We start from the raw sequence: 20,774 nt of genomic DNA on the forward strand, positions 1-20,774 counted from the left end.
TCTGCCTTTCTGCCATCTTCTTCTGACTCCCCTCCCCCTCTCAGCTGTCAGCCTCTCCTCTACCTCCATTTTCCTCATCTTCTCTATTACACGGTTGCTCATCACGAGAATCCAGCCCAGCACCAACCATACTTCAAATGGTAATTCATCTGATAAATCTACTTTGCAGGCACTCAACGCTCTCTACTCATCCATGCCTCCTACCCACTGCTCCCTTTCTGCTGCTCTCAATTTTGACTCTCATATTATGTCTCTCTCTTGGAGTCCAACCCCTCTTGCCTCTCTAAAAACTCACCCATTTGTTAATCTCAACCATCGTAACTCCCTTACTGTTCCCATTTCCTCCTTACCTCCAGTAGCTCGTCTCCAACCCGTATCCTCCCATCTAAACCAGCAGGTCCTTGAGGGTCTATATCCACCACGTGGACACTCATGCGGGCCCTGGAAGCATCCTTGTTCCCTGAGAGGCTGATTCCCAGGCCGTGAGCCTCAGGGTCCTTCTCCAGCTCAATCATATGGAGCTTCCCAGACAGGCTACCATAACGCTGAAGCATCTTTTCTAGGAGAGACAAGAGTTAACAAAGAGAATGAGGAGGGTATGCTGGGTAAGGCAGAAAAAGTGTGGGACGCTAAATGTTATGACTGACACTTCATGTACAATACCTGTAGCGAGGAAGCATTACATCCTTAAGGAGCTTGTGTGAGTGTGTGATGCCGCGATTTGTCTGTGTGTATGTCTATATCTGTGTATTGACTTGTGTGCGAAAGTAAGCATTGTCACATAGACTCCCTCAAAGGTACCCTATGGAGTTTTTTACCACTTGTAGCGCTATGGATCAATGTTTACCTGCAGTAAAGCACTGCAGGTTTCAAATATGTATTCAAAATGTTTTATGAGGAAATAAATATATTCAACACATTTGTTAGACCTCAGGGATACACACAATGCAGTTTGATTAGTAACACTGAATGCTAACATAAACTTTGTTTGTTTATAAGACAACACCAAAGGGCACTTTTAATACTGTAAGTGCTTAAAGCAAACCAAAGAAAGCACACAACTTGGATAACATTTTTTTTGCCAAAGAAGAGACTGAAAATCTCAGTTCTCATCTAAAAAACTAAAACCCACTCATACAAATGAAAGTTGCTCTCCCATAACATACTGTGGAGAAACAAAAGTTCTTTAGGCTTTTGCCTTCTTGGCTCATAATTCATTCTTATTAAAGTCTGAGCCTGGCCAACTGGCTCCACATGTGAATGCCATGAAAATAATTTGCTCATATGGCTTTTAAATAATGGACGTTAAAAATACATTTCTAAAATGTGATCACTCAAAGAGTAATTTCTAAATGACTGTGAGACTCCTGACATTTTTTTTTATTTGAGTATTACAGCGTTTCTTTTGTAATGGAAGTTAATAGCACAAAGTCTCTCTGGGCCAGAGGGCAGCGTGTGACCTGCACTGTGTAAAGGTGGCTACTACACTAAAATCGCCACACAGCTCCTTTTCCTGGGGGCTTTAAAGCATCCCTGTGTAAGTCTGTGTGACGTCTTTATGATGCAGACTTACTCCTGCCAGTATCACCCTCATCTTCAGCTGCCGTCGTGATTGGTGTTGCGACAGTTATGGGGCTTCTCCTATTCGTTCTATCAGATGTTGGCGAAGGTACCTTGGGAGAAGTTTTGCATTATTGAACAGGCAGAGTTGGAAATGCCTCAGGGGTCCTTCAGGCATGAGTTGGACTACCCCTGAGGCTTGCTCAGTGTGCTTGATGTAGTAGTGGGGAAAAACTGACGAACAGGATGAATTAATGAACACAGTTTTAATGTCAGCTAAAAATAACATGAAAGATGACCAGAATCATGCATTATTTTGTAACCAACTTACAAGTGCATGGAAACATAACTTCAAAAGGATGCACTGTCTATTTAGAGAGTTATACATCTCCACCAAAGATAAAAACAAAGGGTTTAAACAAACAAGGTAGCTGCGAGGGACTTTGAACTACAAGCGTTCTATCTATAAATATGCACGTTAATTAAGTTTTTGGAAGTTGGTTTTAGCGCAAATGCTAATGCAAGGCTGCTTTTAAGATGCTACATACCCATGATGACACACACAAACACATACACACACAACAATGTACCAACCTTAAAGGGAGTGGGAGTGAAGGGGTTTGTAGGGGAAAGACTAAGGAACAGACTGAGAGTCTCTGCTTCCTATGAGCATGAGGGGAAACACAGATATAGTTTTATACACATCACCACCAAAACAGCAATATGCCTCTCAAAAAACCCTTTAAAGCCCCTTCATTCTTTTTACCAATACCAATGTAGGTGTTAATGACTCATCACTCTATATATAATATAGTGTACACATAACATTTTCTATACACTACAACCATACACAGCCAAACATCAGTAACTGTGTGGAAACAGAAACTGAGAAAAATGTTTTTACAGCTTGTTATCTGTTCCAATGAAATCTAAAGTAGCGGTCACAACCTTCAAAACACAAACAAGTAGCTACTGCTTTTTGACTTGACTTCCGTGCGTATAATTTTCTATGCTATACAATAGATTTTACATCGCATTTATCTCTTTTAAAGAGAAAACACCAGTGTGAAGCTCAACATATCTAGTATACCAGTGTTACCTTGCTGCTGTGTGAGTTCGACTGCGGTGTTGGAGTTAGTCTCTCATAGTTGGTAAGCATAGGGGACTGTGGGCGAAACACAAGATGGAGAGAAGACAGATAAATATCTATCCGTACTGCAAATGCTTCAAATGATGCATCCAATATGTTATATTATATATATATAAGTTTCATATTGTAATGCTGCAAACTCCTACGCACAACATTGCTAAAACTTCTGATGGAGTAGACCAACAGAATATACACTGCACCTTCTCTTCGCATTTATTATGAGTATAATATAAGTATTTAGATTCAGTGTGAAAGAATCTAAGGCCTCAAGGGACTGACATGCTACACAATGTAATGTATATACTGAATATACATTGCACAGTGCAATGGCAGGCAGTAGAAATGTTTTTTGAGTGGTTTCCTATTTTGTTTGTTCGTGTGCACAAGGACACACATATGAACATTTCATCTATAGGATGCAGTTATGTTCCAACAAACATAACAATCTGGCACTTGTAATATTATAAGTGCATAAAGCAAACCATAGAAAACATATAACTTGAATAACACTTTCTTTGTGACAAAGAAGAGACAGAAAATCGAAGTTCTCATCTGAAAAACTAAAACCCATTCATACAAATGAAAGTTTGAACTTTAGAGCAGTGTGGTATCATTAAATGGCATATTAATAACAAGTAATTTTGTGTGTTATCACAACGCATTCTTAGCTTTTCGCATGTCATTGCACGTCATTTGGTAGTGTGTCATTGCACGGTAGAAATGTGTTGATTTTGCCTGTTTTCTGAGATGCAGTACCTGAGATCTGTGCTGTTCAGACTGCACCAGGAAGACCACAGAGTCTCCAGCCCTGCGGATGGCCTCCACTGCCTGCTCATGGCTGGCATCTCTTAGGTTCACACCACACACCTTGGCCAAGTCAACACACACACACACACACACACACACACACACACACACACACACACACACACACACACACACACACACACACACACACACACACACACACAGTAATGACTGAACATAAAGACATTAGGCTAATCTTGTGAAATTACCTAAAAAAAATCAAGGAGCCACACTAATGTGTTAATCCTGTAAATCCCATTTAACCTCAATACACACACATTATACATCATACAGTGTATGAACACATGCTCATGCAGCAAACACACACAATCCCTTTTTTTTGCCACTTTTCAGTCTCTCTACCACTCACGGACTCTTACAGGCATAAACACACACACACACACACACACACACACACACACACACACACACACACACACACACACACACACACACACCTCTAGTATCCTGTCTCCAGTCCGGAGGGTGCCATTATGTGCTGCCGGGCTGTCGGGGCTGATGTGCTTGATGAAGACTCCCCTCATCATCTCTCCACTGCTCAATCTCCGGCCCATGCCTCTGCCTCCCATTATGCTGATACCCAGGGACTGGTCTGGCGCTCGAGTCAGCTGCACACTGGAACACAAAGCAGGATACAAGGAACATCCACACATGTTTATGGATATGGTGATGATAAATGCATGTCCTCTGTATACCTGATGAGGACCTACTTTGTTTTAAACATTACTGCAAAAATGCACAAGAGTCAAAACAATAGAATATTATACATGCCAGGGAGAGACACAAAAGCTGGTCTTTGCATGCAGTGTGGCTTATGTGATTTACCCAAGCGGGATGCAGTCGTAAATGTGATAAATACAGGTTGTGAAAGTAGTCGGTTTCTCTGGGCCTAAGAAATATGAGCATGTTGAGTCTGCACTGTGCTGATCTACCCCTGTTGTGAACATAACCTGAGCACACTAGGATTTTGCTAAGCCTTCTCTGGCAGAGAGAGGATAAAGGGCATCATGGGCAGAGTTTTGAAAAAAAAGGCAGAAAATGGAAAATCTGAAGAAAAAAAAAACTAAAGGCAAAAAAGGACATTGTTACTTACTGTACTGTACATCACTGATTAACTAACCTTCTAGGTTGATCCCAAGAAACTGTGGTATGAGAATAAAGCTCCTCTTCTCCCTCCTCTTTACCGTCCACCTTTATCTCCACCTCCAGCTGTGGTACTTTCCCACCTGCACTACTTTTATGCTTTTTCTCCTCCACAATCTCTCCATCTTCTTTTCCTTCCTCCTTCTTATTGTGAGGTTGAGATTTTGGAATCTGCCAACTGATGGTGAAAAAAACACGCAAACAGAAATAATATTGAATCAATGTGTGATGTTGAATGGAAAACCTGATGATTATGTACATCATTGGCTTTGCTCAATTTTTTCTGTTTTATTTAGAACAAATTAAATTATTTAATTGATCAATAAGTTGATTTACAGAAAATGAGTTTGTAAACATTTCATTAATTGATTAAATGCTTACGTTAATTATCAAGAAAAATGCCAAATGTTCTGTTATTTCAGCCTGTCAGATGTGAGGATTTGCTGCTTTTCTCTGTTTTCTGTCATTGTCATTTCTGTAATCGAAATGCCTTCGGTTTGTTGGTGGGTAAAATAATACAAGACATCACTTTGAGGAAAATTGTGACAAGCATTTGCAATTAAAATGAATACATACTAGCAGAATTGCTGCAGATAACAAGGTATCTGTACTTTGTTATTTTTTCAAGTCCTGACACACAGTGACACATAGCCAATAGCGAGTTACATTGGCAGGCCTTGAGAAGATGCACTGCTTTAGATGAAAATAGACCTGAAAATACACATTTTCAGTTATGTCACAGTAAGGTAGTGTCTTTATGTGTGTGTTAACACATCACATTCATATATATATATATATATATATATATATAGTATAGTGTATATATAGTAGTATCTCTGTATGTATACTGTATACATACAAAGATCTGTGTGTGTGTGTGTGTGTATGTGTGTGTGTGTGTGTGTGTGTGTGTGTGTGTGTGTGTGAAAGAAAGAAAGAAAGAAAGAAAGAAAGAAAGAGGTAGAGAATTTTTCATGAATATATTTATCGGTGGAGGGCTGTAATAAGCCCATGGAGGTGAGTGATAGTGGTGCTATCTGCTCAGCAGGAGCCTATAGCCAGTTAAGTTACAGAAGAGGGCAGAACAAATGGTTCCACCAGGGCTGAAAGAGAGCGGCCGGGAAAGGGGGACCAAGGCAGGGGGGAGAGGGAAAATAAGGTAAAAAGAAGAAAACCAGAAAGAATGAGAGATGAGAGACAGATGTAGACACAGAGTCAAGAAAGAAGTCTAGCAGAGAAAGAAACAAAGACCAATGTATCGAAAGATAAGAGTGAAGAAAAGGCTGCAGAGAGAAATGGGAGTGAGGGAGGGAGGAGAAAGGCAGAGGCAAGAAGATGGAGCGAAAGCAGGGTTAGACAGAAGCGAAACAATTCATTTTCGCTGACAGTCAGCACTGAAATCCATAAGCGAACAGCTAAATATAACTCAGAGATTCAACATTCAAAGAAGCTTTTGCCTTTACCACAGATAAGAATGGAGAGGAGAAAATATGAACTAGAAGGGACTCAAACTGAGCTTGTTGCATACTGAAATACATTGTTTCCTTCATGGATATGGTTAATTAAAGTGCCAGATAATACCTCAGATCATTAGTATGACTGAAATGTGTCACAGTAATAAAACCCTAGCTGCAGAACCCACAGCAGGCAGAACGTATAGAATGTGTTTCATAGCTTGAATTCTCTGTAGAAAATGTATCAACATGTAATAAAGCTGGAGCCTTGAAGTCTAATAAACCCTGAGACAGGTTTATATTGCACTTTGGGGCCTGAGTACGGATTAGGTGACCATAAATAATAGTCTGAGACGTCTGGATCTTACATTACCTTGAGTCTGGGGCCGGGGTGATGGTATGGACTACGGCTGGGCCTTTGAATGGAGCTTTGGATGGAGCAGAGGCTCTGACTTCTGCTGGATCTGGAGCTGCGGCTCGAAATTTGACTGAAGCAGAGGGTTTGAGGGTTGATGAAACTGGAGTTGGAGCTGCAGCTCTGACTGGACCGGGTGATCTGGCCTGGGCCACGGCAGGTTCTGGAGAAGGGGTTGGTGGGGTGGGTGAGGAAGAGCTGCCTGCTGCAATGGATGCCAGAGGGGGTAAACACAGACGGGTACGGTACTCGTCCACCTGATGGGCCGGGACATAGGTTATGCTAAGGGTAGGGGAACATGGGAAAAGAAGTGTGGGGGAGAGGTGAAAACATTTTAAATATTAATATGACTTAAGTTTTGACATCAATCTGTTTTCACATCTGCTCATTTATTAAACTTTCAGCACCAAGCAATGACTAATATGATGCTGAGGAACGAGACAAATGGCATGGTACATGAATGGTTTCTATAGAGGAAAGATGGATTAAAGGAATAGTCTGACATTTTGGAAGATGATTTCATTCACCTTCTTATCAAAAGTTAGATGATACCACTCTCATGTCTGTACTGTAAATATGAAGCTACAACTAGTAGCCAATTAGCTTAGTTTAGCAAAAAGACTGTAAACAGGGTGAACAGCTAGCCTGGCTCTGTACAAAGGTACACAAATCTGCCTACTAGCACCAGCAAAGCTCACAAATTAACACATTGTATCTAGTTTGTTTAACCTGTACAAAAAAACAAAAGCTTAAAAATTGCAAGTTGTGACTTTATGTGTGGGACTATTTCTTGGCCGGGTGTGGTCAATTCCTGGAGTCTTGTTGTCACCATGAGGTTGAATGAAAGCGGTATCAATCTTCTCGACTAACTCTCGGCAAGAAAGCAAATGAGCATATTTTCAAAAATGTTGACGCTTTAATCTGTTTGGTAATAAAAATGAGTCAAGGTTAACTTCAGGTAGTCAGAAATATCAGGCAAATTACTTTTGGTGACAGTCTGGATTTTAATCATTAGACAGTTTCTAACCATAACAATTATGCATCACTAAATAAGAGAAGGGGAACTGAAAGTACCTGAAACAATGTTTAATAACGGAAAATAATTCTAATCATCATTAGTAATTGATTAGCAATTAATAATGGACTTGTTCTTTTCAAATCTCAGTCCTAAAAAGCAATCATTAAACAACCATTAACTTTAAGATGGCTGTCTTACATGTCAAATGTTTTTAAAGTGACTATATGTACCTTTTTAATGTTTCTGAAACTGTAATTTTCCATCTGATGATCATAAATGACCTGTAACAGCAAATGACACTAACAGTGAAAAGAACGCTATTTGTATATAGTTTTTAATAATGCCTTTGCCCGGGTTCGATTTTTCCCGCAAAGACACAAAATGGTTTTCCGCAGGTAGACCGGCTCTACAGTAACGCATTCTGACGGGTCACGGATTTTGGTGAAACACCGGAAAAGCCTGTGTTAGTGAGTATCTAGCAAGGTAAAAGACAGCAGGAGATTTCTTTATATAGGCCTAATTGTATTTTTATTTTATTTTAGAAGTTTTCTGTTGTAGTTACAACTGGGCAGGGTCATCACAAAAAAAATGGAAATTAAACGAAGAACTAAAAGCTAAAAGGGAAAGTGACAGACAACGGTCGGGCTTTCGACAGACAGAGACAATTACGGGATTGTAAATAATTCAAAACCGACCCCGAATTGGCCCTCAATTGTGTAATATATCTATTTCATTTATAAAATAACTTAAAATGTGAGATGTGGTTTTAAGTCAGTAGCATACATTAAATTACGTCCCCCGGACGTAGCACCTGGTTTTATTTCTTTTCAGTCCGTGTTTGTGTTCGCCTATTTTCTTTTCCCTTGTCCCTCTGTACTTGTGTACAGCGTCCTTGGGTTTCATCCTGGCCTTGGATTTCATGAAATGCACTATATTAATCTAAGTTATTATTACGTAATGCTCTGGCTCATGACACAGTGACCGTGATACCCGGTTTAGCTCACGATACATCCAGGATAAATTACCATATGCAACACTTGAAATGCAACGATGCATCTGTAACGTATTATCTTGTTGTAAATGATTGATTTTCTGTCTGAGCAAAACATTCATCGTAACTATATGACCTACCGGTAACGCTAACTCGGTAATACAGCACCATAAATAAAAGATCTTTATGACAGCAGGTGTGGTAAATCACTACCGTTTTTGTCCAAAGCGGTTGCTAAAATCAACACAAACTGAAAGTTACAAATAGCCACTTTAAATGCTCTAAAATTATAGATGTGCCCCACTCCATTAGCATTGCTTGTGCTGCAGCTGGTACATAAGATGAAAAGAAAAAATGGAAAAGAAATTGTGACTAAATGTATATTTCAATGTTACTAAATGATGCACTTCTGATTTAAGACAGTTCCAAGAGTTTCTGGAACACATTTATAATAAGAAAACGTGTCTTGCATGAGCCTGGATCTATCTAAGCTATCGCGTAAATGATGTAATTTAAGTAAAGTGTCAAGGACATCATTAAATCCTCCCCCCCTCCACACACACACACACACACACACACACACACACACACACACACACACACACACACACTTCCATTCTTGTGTGACGCTACCAGTAGACATGCTGTTTGAATCCCCTGAAAGACCTGCAGTTCCACTCGTGGTGGCAGATTGAATATGGAGGCCTTCCACACTAAGCTGTTGTGACTGAGCCATGTGGACAGCCTGTCGTGTCTCAACAGAGCTAGTTTGATAGTGGCAAGCCCTCACCCTACTATGTCTGACTATTCTGAGGCTGCCAAAGCAACTCATCTGCCTCCACTCTCTGTTAGTTTGTCTGCAGTGCTGTCAGGAGGAGGCAGTGTGAGCATGTGTGTGCGGGTGAGTGTTATGTGTGTGTGTATGTGTGTGTGTGTGTGTGTGTGTGTGTGTGTGTGTGTGTGTGTGTGTGTGTGTGTGTGTGCGTGCGTGTGCGTGCTGTGTGCATGTGTTAAAGGAAGACAGAATCCATGTGTGTGTTCATCTGTGTGTGTATTGTGGTATGCATCTATGAGAGGCTCTTTAAAATGCTTTTTTATTCAGAAGTGCACTGTTCAAGGTGAGATGAGCAATGAATTATTCAGAGATATTTCCCAGAGCAGGAAAAATGTGTTTTTGGAGGTTAGACCATTGAAAGGCTGTGTATGTGTGTGCGTGTAAAAGCAAGAGATAGAGGGAGAAAGAGACTGAGAGGTTGAGAGAGAGAGTGAGTGGGTGTTTTGCAGGGCAGCACGGTGGTGGAGGTGGGGCACATCTCCAATCAGCGAAACAAGCGTTGTCAATGTGGAGCCATAACTGCTGATGTTAGAACAAGTAATAATTTACCCAATTTAGCCTCAGGCAATCTTTACAATTTCATCATCTAATCTAATTTAACATGACTGCAGAGCCTCAGTCAACTATGACTGCAGTGTCAAAAACAAGGCGTTAATAGAGAACCAAAGTCAGATGAGATCGTTTATGTGTGATGATGCAGTGAAAGTCATGTTTGTGACTGCTGGGAGCACATATTTATATTTATGATGTGCATATACTCACTCATTCGAGACACATAGACTGTCAAGATCTGCATAGGTAGATCTAGAAAATGTGACCAATATTAAATTACTTTTTTTTTCTTCCAGTGTTTGATTGTTCTCTGCATTCCCAAAGGACCTTTCTACATTCTCTCTAAACTAAGAACTCCCGTTTTCTCATTTTTCAAGCAAAGACGTGTTTAAACTATGACATGAGGGAAAGTGCATATGAATGTCAATAAATAATGTGCTATATAAGTGACTGGAATCTGTTTTAAATGTGCCACATGTTGCCACCCAATGCAGGGCCTTGTTTTGTGTCAAACGTTGTGGCTACTGAGCCCATTGTCAGGTCCCAAAGTTCTTAAGACTACAGTCTTACAAATTTAGAAATAGCAAGGATACTATATAATGTACGTGTTACATTTTAGCCAAACACTATCGGCTACAAAATAACCTACACAATTCATTTTGTTTTGTGTAGGTTAGTAACCGTGGTGACAGGTTACATTTGAGTGATGAGTGATTAAGTCAAGACTGGCTTCTCCAAAGCAGAAACAGATTTTGTAAGGCACAAATAAATATGGGACCTTAAATATGAAACAACAGCAAATATTTAGAATAGGGCAGATTATGGCACCCGTTAAGATGAACTCATTATTCAAGAGATACTGAAGCCCCAGTCATTAGGTTTTCTGGGTGTAATGATGTAGAGTTAGAGTGATAGAATGTGTCCCATATAATAAAACTCCATTTTGTGAGTTTCCTGTATGTCACGCAGGTGTTTTCACTTATTGTGCCCGATTAGACCTCTTCTGAAGGACTGTGTGGGCTTGTACAAACTGTGCTTGTTGAAATTTCTCTCACCCTCCTATTGGTTTTATCACACCTTTTAGGGTTGTAGAGTTACACTTTTATCATTTGGCTTTGTGATCTAACGTCAATCCAACAAAGTTCTGCCCAACTTCAGTCTCAGCAGATGTCTAATTAGCCAGAATAAGTGAAAACACCTGTCTGGGTGTGCAGGGTCTTTTTCACAGAAGGCATTCTGACACGTCACGGTAGGAAAAGCACAGGTGTAAACAATGAAATTAATGATGTCTGACTTTTATTTGGCTGCTTTGTTTTTAGGGTCCTGATCACTGGCACACAGTTATGACGGGGGGAGGGGGGGGCTAGAATGAAGCTATCATTAATGTTAATAGTAACACCTGTGCTTTTACTACCATGTCAAGTCAAAAGGCCTCATGACAGCACTGCATCCAGTAAAAACGACCCATAATAATTCTGTTAACATTTGCTTGTAATTTTTTCAAACAGAACAACATAAATCCTGTCCTGCTACTGTGTTAATTAGCAAAACATGTACTGCTGTGTCTGTACTTGATAATGTAATGTGATGCGTCAGAGCCAAAGGTCTTTCTCTACACAACAATTAAGAAATGTGAAGCAGCACTTGAGCCACTTGTAAAGAGGGTGACACACACAGTGTTGCACATCCAGCCACCCAGTGTTTCTGGATACAGACTGAGGATTATTGAGAACAGGTGATTCAGAGGGAACTCAGTGATGTAAGTGAGAAATGCCCGTAGATGCTTTCAAAGAGTTGTGCGAGCTATACCATGACATTAACAATAAGCGTCACCTGTTCTTTTTTCAGCCCAGAACAAAACTCTCTACATATTGTAATGCTGTTGGACAATGACTGGCTCCTCACCTCATCTCTGGCCCTATGACAGATTGCCTGCGGAGCGTGGCTCTGGCCCTGGCGTTGGTCAGATTGGAGGTAGGTTCTCCGTTGATGGCCAAGATGGCGTCACCGACCCCCAGCCTGCCATCCTGGCTAACAGAGCCCCCCTGGACCACACTGCGCACCAGCATGCCTGAGCCGTCTTTGATAGCACTCACCGACATCCCTGCCAACACGCACACACAAACACACACACGAGCATAGGTGAGTGAAGGGTTGGCTAAGGCTGCTTTGAATGCATGCCAAACAGACAGACAGTCGCCCAAACAAACACCTGACTGTGGCATAATCAGCATAATCAAGACAGACACTAGGCAGATTAGCACACAAACATGGCTACACATGCTTGACATTTACAGGGCATCCTCCTTCACAGTCACACTTGCATAAGGTGCACAAACACAATCCCACACACCCACATAGGGCAGAGGGCACAGGTGGCTCAAGGGGTAACACATGCCAGTTGCAACACCTGACTTTGGCATTATCAAATCGGACACTAGGCGGATTACACAAACACTTCATTAATGCAAATAGGCAGAAGCAAGTAAATCGGGCATCACACACACATACGTGCACACCTCATGCACACACATACAGCAGACAGGGAAGGCGACAACTAATTAGGAAGTATACTCTATGGCGCCTGCATACTACATTGCTATCTAATGGAGGACTATGCACATCCACAACACTATGGTCGTACATAATTTGAAGTTGGTCAAAGAAATGACTTTGTGCTTTTTCAAATAAATAGTTTATTGATTTTTGTATTACATTCAAATTACAATACAATCATAGTGCCTGGAATACAGTCGACTGAAGACAGAGCTACTGACGCTGACAAGACAAACAGAAGTCACACATTTCAAAGACATGAGAGGAAGTCTGAAGTAATAATGATGAATGTCTCAAAATCTGAGGGTGTTAAGTTACTACAACACGGCATCAAAATACATTTTTCTATTACAAACTTGCAGCAACAACTTTTAATAATAATTCCCACATGACAATTTCCATATGAAAATCCATTTGTTTTGACCTCAACAAAACGTCTTTATGGTACCACAAACTTACAGTAAGTGCAAACGGTTCACACCATTCAAGAATAAACAAAGATGTCTAACTAGGCTGCATATATTCATGTTTTTAGACGAGCAAGGCAAGAAAAAAAGACCTCAGTTTAGTCCCTTCAACCTTCTTTAACAACCTGGTCTAAAAGCCATACAGTCCTTGCAGTACAAACCAACCATACGCTGTACGTACTGTACGTTAGCATGTCTCACCTCCAAAATTGGGCATGAAGTCGTTGTTGCACAATGGATAGAATTGTACATGGCACCTAATAATAGGAAGAGTGTAAAGTAGTGCAAATAGATATTGTACTACATGTTCAGTTGTGTTCAAAATAATAGCAGTGTGTTTAAAAAAGTGAATAATGCTCAAAATCCTTAGAATAGCTTTTAATTCCATAATATCAATGCATTGGGAACACTGCACATTCAATTCCAAATCAAAACATGACCAAAATTGATCAAGTTTGTGTTATACCTCTACAGAAAGTGAAGAAAAAGGAATATTAGGCTGTTCAAAAAAATAGCAGTATTTGCATTTTTCTTTACAAACTCAAACATTTACTGTATGAACTGAAAAATGTCTCAAGGGTTTGCTTTACTTTGAATCACCGCACTAATATTTAGTTGCATAACCATTATTTCTGAGAACTGCTTCACATCTGTGTTGCATGGAGTCGACCAACTTCTGGCACCTGTGAACAGGTATTCCAGCCCAGGACGATTGAACTACATTCCACAATTCCTCTGCATTACTGGGTTTTGCCTCAGAAACAGCATTTTTGATGTCACCCCATAAGTTTTCTATGGGATTGAGGTCTGGGGATTGGGCTGGCCACTCCGTAACATCAGTCTTGTTCATCTGGAACCAAGACTTTGCTCGCTTACTGGTGTGTTTTGGGTCATTGTCTTGTTGAAAGACCCATTTCAAAGGCATTTCCTCTTCAGCATAAGGCAACATGACCTCTTCAAGTATTTTGATGTATTGAAACTGATCCATGATCCCTGGTATGCGATAAATAGGCCCAACACCACAGTATTAGAAACATCCCCATAACATGATTTTTTCCACCACCATGCTTTACTGTCTTCACAGTGTACTGTGGCTTGAATTCAGTGCATGAGGGTCGTCAGACAAACTGTCTGCGGCCCCTAGACCCAAAAAGAACAATTTTGCTCTCATCAGTCCACAGAATGTTGCGCCATTTCTCCTTTGGCCAGTCAATGTGTCCTTTGGCAAATGTCAACCTATTCAGTACATGTCTTTTTTTCAGCAATGGGACTTTGTGGGGGCTTCTAGCTGATAGCTTTGCTTCACATAGCCTTCTTCTGATCCTAACAGTACTCACAGGTAACTTTAAGTCTTCTTTGATTTTCCTGGAGCTGATCATTGGTTGAGCCTTTGCCATTTTGGCTATTCTTCGATCCATTCGAATGGTAGTTGACCGTTTTTTCCCACGTCATTCAGGCTTTGGATGCTATTTCAAGGCATTTGAAATCATTTTGGCTGAGCAGCCTATAATTTTCTGCACTTATTTATATGTTTTCTCCTCTCCAATTAACTTTTTAATCAAAGTCCGCTGTTCCTCAGAGCAATGTCTGGAACAACCCATTTTTCTGAGTATTTCAATGTGAAATGCACTATAACCAGCATGCACAACATCTGCTTCCTTCCTTCCTTAAATATGGGCCATAATTGACGCCTGTTTCTTCACAGAATCAATCACCTCACTAATTGAACACAACACTGCTATTATTTTGAACATGCCCCTTTCAATTACAGATTCAATTACACAGAATGAGCAGCAAGCATGTTATGACTGTTGGGTCTGTTGGTTTTCTATGACTCTACAACACTTACTAGTAAATTATTTGCCATGTAGAAATATCACTTCTACCAAAAAATTTGATTTATAAGGTTAGTGATGTTGGACTGCCATTATTTTGAACACAACTGTATATTGCTCATAAAAAATCCCCAGTATTCGGGCCTTACAGATACAGACCATAACTCTGCACAAGCTGAAGCTTTTGCTTCAATTTCAAATACATTTAAATTAACAAAAAACACAAATCTGTAAACCCTCCACATTTGGATATCCAGAAAACCATGCTACATTAAATATCTCAGCATGACGACCTACAGTATTTTAAACAGATAAAAACCAAAGAATGCAGTAACACAGACTGTAGGTTACATAATTTTAAACTTTCACACACACAAGTAGTGTGGAGGCTTATTAGAACATGTTTCCAGAATACAAATGAGTTGGTTTCCTTATGCTTTGCACAGTGCCCTTAGGAGAAAGTGCAGGAGCGCCTTACACCCTGCTGTTTCCTCCCTGTCATGTTTGAATAACCAATGTACTCTCAACACTGGAGTATAAAAACAAATATATTTAGATCAGCATTCAAATGAATATTTACTCATTGGTTTTAATATTACTTCCTAATATTATCTTACATTAATATGACCATACACGCACCCCCATACTAGCCTCTCAGACAAAAACGCACACACACACGCACAGTAATCATCTCTCTCAGGGATTAGGAGTACAGTACATCATATCACCACTCCTCTTCAGGGCAGTCGTCATCACCACCGCCAATTAGCGTCATTATCGCCATGCCAGCGACGTACACACACCAAGACACCATCACCATGAGAAAGACGGAGAACATACCAAGGCCACGGTTGCCCCGGACAACAGTGATTGTCCTCTCAAAGCTGGTGCGGGGCGGCAGAGGCGGCGCTTGCTGCCTATCTTCGTCTTCCATAATGCTGAAACGATGACGCAGCCGGTTTTCCTACGAGATAGTCGACAGAGGGCATGAGTGAGTAAGAGAATAAGGGGGGGGGGTTACAAATACACAACTATTGGATGGATTGTCATGACATTTTCTACAGATATTCATGGTCCCCACATGATATTTATATTATCTAATGACTGGTGATCCTCTGACCTTACTTCTAGCTCTACAGCCTCAGCTTTACGTTGTGTTTCCTGCTAATTAGCACATGTAAGATGGCGAACATGGTAAACATTATACCTGCCAAGCATCAGCTTGTTAGCATTGTCATTGTAAGCGAGTTAGCATGCTGATGTTAGCATGTATCTCAAAGCGCTGCTGTGCGTAAGTAGCCTCACAGAGCCACTAGAATGGCTGTAGACTCTTACTCTTGTTTTATCAAGATATTTCACTCTAAACCACAAATATCAACCTAATGGGGGCACTAGATATAATACATTAATCCAATATGTTGAGATACTTCGGTCTGGAACAAAGTGGTGGATCAACCAACCGCCTGACAAACAGACATTGCCATCCCAAGAGCCATGATGTCATTGCAAATCAGCACACTTTATTGTACATGGAGCAAATCTTAAAACTTCTAGAAAAGTAACCCACATTTCAAACATAACCTGGCACTAAAGTCCTGAGCCACTATCATCACAACAATCAGATTTCTGATGTGACATAAATGATTTTAAACAACTATTAACTCTCCGAGGTGAAGGCCTTCGGAGTACTCCTGAGATGTAAAACATGCAGAAAGGCAGACTTCTTTGGTCCCCCCGGGCACTTCACAAAGAGAAAGGGCAACGAGGAAATCGTCTTTGAACCTTCACAGAAAATACAATCAGCACTGAAGTTCTGAAGCTACCTTTGCAACAAGCATGTCTTTGATGAGAACACACTGACACTTGCTGCTCTGGTTATCTCTTCTATCTATCTGTGTGTGTGTGTGTGTGTGTGTGTGTGTGTGTGTGTGTGTGTGTGTGTGTGTGTGTGTGTGGGATACGTTGTGGCAGTACTGTATGCCCTTGTGCTAGATCAGGTGCCAATGTCGTGCAAGCAGTAAGCACTTTTCATTGAGAGGCAATTGTTGGTAACTAAGCAAAAGCAAGTACAAAAGGCTGCCTCAATAGGATTGAGTTAAGGCCACAATGGAGGAACAAGTCTTTGACACTGAGCACTTTCTCTATACCTGACCCAGTGATACTGATACAGCTGGCTCTAAGCTCCCCACTATAGAACGTGAACAGAGAAAACAAACACTGTCATGGTTATCTCCTTTAGAGAAGCTAAAATGGCTACCCACAGAATCTCAGGTTTGCATGGAAATGAGCAATGCTTCCTGTGCGATGGACTACAAGATTCAGACTGCTGCAGTGTTACTGTTACTGTCACTGCAAAGATGTTTCCTGCTAAGCAAATGCTCATTTACAAGAATCCTGTTAGATGATTGTGCATGATTATACAACATAGAAGTGAGTTTATATTTAGAAACTTGAATTTCAAGCACTGTGACAATTCTACTTATTTCAGATCTATGTTATGCGCACAGAATACACAGAACTGGTGCTGTAAAAAAAATAAAAAATAAAAAATAAACAGAATTAAACAATTCTGCAGTATAGCACCTAACCTAACTTTTAGGCAAGCCAAATGTAAGAGACAAACTCTGCCCTTTACTCTGTTTATCAAACCACAAAAGCTAGAAAGTGAGCAGAAAGTGTGTCCAGCAATATCAACAAATTTTAACTTATGTTCATTTTGTGTTGTATGACATACCGTTGTAGTGTAGCACGGCTGGGTGATGCGGTTGTCCTCAGAGTTGCAAGTGTTGGTGTTAGCCTCTGCTAGCAGGCTGATCTGAGAGTGGCTTTCAGGGTCATCACAGGAAACCCGAAGGCTCCTCTCTGAGATGGGTGTTAATCCACCACACAGTTCCAGCTAAGAATACAAAATTCCAAAATTGAAATTAAGGAGTTTGAAAAAAAAAAAAACCTGTCTATGTGCTTACAAGTGAGTCACACAGAAGCAAACAGGCTAAAGAAGGTGACTGTAAATTAGACACCCTCTTCTCCTCTCCCCTTCTCTCTCCATCTGTAGTGTGGTTGAGCATTGTGTGCATCTCTCAGCTGCATTAAAAATTCAGACGGCCTGTAACTGGATTCTCTGTTGCTTGTTACTAAGCCACAGTCCACAACAAAAAGGAGAAGAAATACTGTACTCTCAAGCAAAACACGTATTTAAGTAAGTGTCCTGCATATCTGTAGAAATGAATGTCTTTTTTTCCATCATCTTTACAAATCATTTTGGTAAAGAATCCTGAAAGAAAAATCCACTTTTGAATGTATGCGTACATATCCGGCAGCCCATGATATGATGATATACTGTATGACAAAATAAATGTGTCTACTGTCAGAGACTTTGCCATACAGTGCCATTTATACCATATCTCTTTAATAACTCTCGGCCAGGCAACGAACAGGAATTCCTTAGGAATTCAGTAGTGAATTTGTATTTTTTGTGTTTTTATGTTTGTATGCATTATTGTAATAAAGTACCTTGATTTTGAAGGTTTTTAGTTTGCTGAACGAGCCAAAAACAGATCTTTCTGTCAAGTTATTTGATCCATAAACAGTTTCTCATTTGATTTTCAAGAAAATGTACTTTGCAACATAAAATAACATATATCGAGATGAGGATATTATCCATATCACCCACTTCAAGTTGTGCAGTTTATACTAGTTTGGGTAAAGATTGTATGTCACAAAAACTAAACTAAATTTACTTAAGTGCCCCACACAAAAATCAAAAATGTACTCCTCCTTAATAATTAAATTAGGTATTTAAATGTACTTCTCTTTACATACAGGCAGTGGTTTGGCAACTCCAATGCGGACAGGGCCATAGCCGGTGGACTTCAGGATGTGCACGGCATAATCCAGGCTGGAGCCTTCCAAGTCACTTTCATTAACGAACATGAGTCGGTCACCAGGCAGCAGGCGACCATCTTGATCTGCTACACCTCCAGGCACCAAGGACCGGATTACCAGAACTGTTTTAGTGGCATCTTCTGGATCCTAGAGTTAGACACAAGGATGGAGAGGATTGTTTACTGAAGATGTACATGAAAAATATGAGATTAATTAACTATTGTACATTGTGAATTGTGGTGGTGTCACAGAGGGGCAACCAGCTGCAGGAAATCTACTAGTTATTTACATAGTTTAAAAGCCTAAACACAGATATTTGCTATGGATAAAATGTGTTTTTAATCTTAAATTTAAAACAGAAACTGACAGAGCACTTTTCAGTCTTAAAAAGTAAGGCACACAAATATACAGAATACAAAAAATCCACATGCTTCTCAATTTTCTTCACCCAATCCAACCCAACACTGATATTCTCAGACTGCAGCCTATTCCAGTCTGTTCTATTTGTAGAAAGGCTCAGGGGTATGTCTCTGACCTGGTAGTCCAGGATACTGAAGCCCAGTCCCGACTCGCCTTTCTCCAGCTCGACCACCTGAGCCTCTCTCTCCCACATGGCCAGAGGAGGTGACATGGGGGGCACGCCACGCTTGGTGATGTCCTCAGCTGTAGGACAGGGAACAGCACAACCCTGGTCCAACTGGGACAAGCAGAGAGGACAGGGAGGACACAGGGAAGGAGATTGATTTTACAAGAGATGAGCATGGCAGTGGCATTTTTTAGTGTCATTTCAAATGCAGAGGACGTGTAACAATTCTAATGTGGTTTATAGTGTTTCAGGGGAATAGATTTAAACACAAATGCTTAATCCCTCCATACATCCGTTCGTCAATGTGTGCCTTCACCTTGTCATTGAACTCAGCCAGCAGCTCTTTCAGGGTGAGATGAACATCATTGTCATCTTCATCATCACTGTCCGGAATTGCAGGGGGTACAATGTGAGAGCACACCAGGCAAACACGCATCGGCAGCTCCTTTAGAATATTGACCACCTCCTTATGTGTCTCTCCAATGAGAGGAATCCCATTCACCTGTCCGGAAGATACACAATAGATATACAGTAGTTCAAAAATAGATATTCCTAAGGTCAGTGATTGGCCGACTCATGCTTTTGGCTTTTGAAATAATACCTGAATAACATAGTTGTGCTGATTATCAGAGGTTAAAGATGCAATATGTTAAGATTTTCTCACATGAAAATAACAATGTTGAGTATTGGACGTTATTGTATATGTATGTCTGTCTAACTCTTTTCCTATGATTGTGTGTATGAGTGTTCATGACTAAATCAGAGTGCTTATTACGATGAGCGATTCATGTCGGCGTATGAACTTGCCCAGTGGAGGGGGAAGAGGGCAAGCTCTCAATTTACAGTAACAGCTCAAATGCACAGAGGTACACATACTCACACCCACCTTCTTATGTTTCATACTGTACTTGAAAAAAATGTGTGGTGTTTACTGGTGGTGTTTCAGATATATGTGTGAGTCTTTAAAAATGCAATATGCCTCCCATTCAAGGTTCATGTGGGTTCTCAGAGAACAGGCTATTATCACTAACTGCTGGAATGAAAGGCAGAAACATGAAGGTAACTATGGTATGAACTGTGAGCTTTTTCATTAGTCATCACGTATATCCCACATATGTGTCAGAATAATCAGTCCCACACAGAGATTAACATGAGGTGAGTTGCAGAGCAATTGGCTGAATGGATCCATATCAGTCGGTTACCTCCAATATCTGGTCTCCATTGAAGATCTTGCCGCTTTGGCCAACTGGCCCCTCAGGTAAGACGGAGCACAGATAGTGATGTCCCGCCCGAGCCTCCAGACTGATGCCGAGGCCACTTGTCTCATTGAAACGCTCCACCTGACACACCTAAAAGAATAATGTGAAGTTGAGCAGTGGGAAACAAATAAAGAGAAGCAAAGTTTAGTGGGTAAGAGGAAGAAAGGTGTGGAGGGTAAGTATAGGCATCACACTATGAAGTAGGTGAGTTTTTCTTCTTTAAATGGGTAATAACATGTA

The 20,774-nt window shown here is 40.6% G+C and overlaps 1 protein-coding gene across 1 annotated transcript in view; it reads right to left on the bottom strand.

Annotated features, from left to right (window-relative positions):
* The window catches only part of si:dkey-92j12.5 (multiple PDZ domain protein), a 41,960-nt gene that overhangs the window by 11,071 nt on the left and 10,115 nt on the right, over window positions 1-20,774 (bottom strand). Inside the window, 15 exon segments of the mRNA XM_036000279.1 lie at window positions 351-559; window positions 1,574-1,673; window positions 2,155-2,223; window positions 2,660-2,725; window positions 3,467-3,577; window positions 3,976-4,153; window positions 4,659-4,859; window positions 6,509-6,832; window positions 11,852-12,050; window positions 15,645-15,768; window positions 17,539-17,700; window positions 18,627-18,836; window positions 19,225-19,386; window positions 19,592-19,777; window positions 20,478-20,624. Coding sequence (XP_035856172.1) covers window positions 351-559; window positions 1,574-1,673; window positions 2,155-2,223; window positions 2,660-2,725; window positions 3,467-3,577; window positions 3,976-4,153; window positions 4,659-4,859; window positions 6,509-6,832; window positions 11,852-12,050; window positions 15,645-15,768; window positions 17,539-17,700; window positions 18,627-18,836; window positions 19,225-19,386; window positions 19,592-19,777; window positions 20,478-20,624 — 2,448 coding nt within the window.

Source organism: Sander lucioperca, chromosome 4, assembly GCF_008315115.2.
Source record: "Sander lucioperca isolate FBNREF2018 chromosome 4, SLUC_FBN_1.2, whole genome shotgun sequence".
Taxonomy (NCBI): Eukaryota; Metazoa; Chordata; class Actinopteri; order Perciformes; family Percidae; genus Sander; species Sander lucioperca.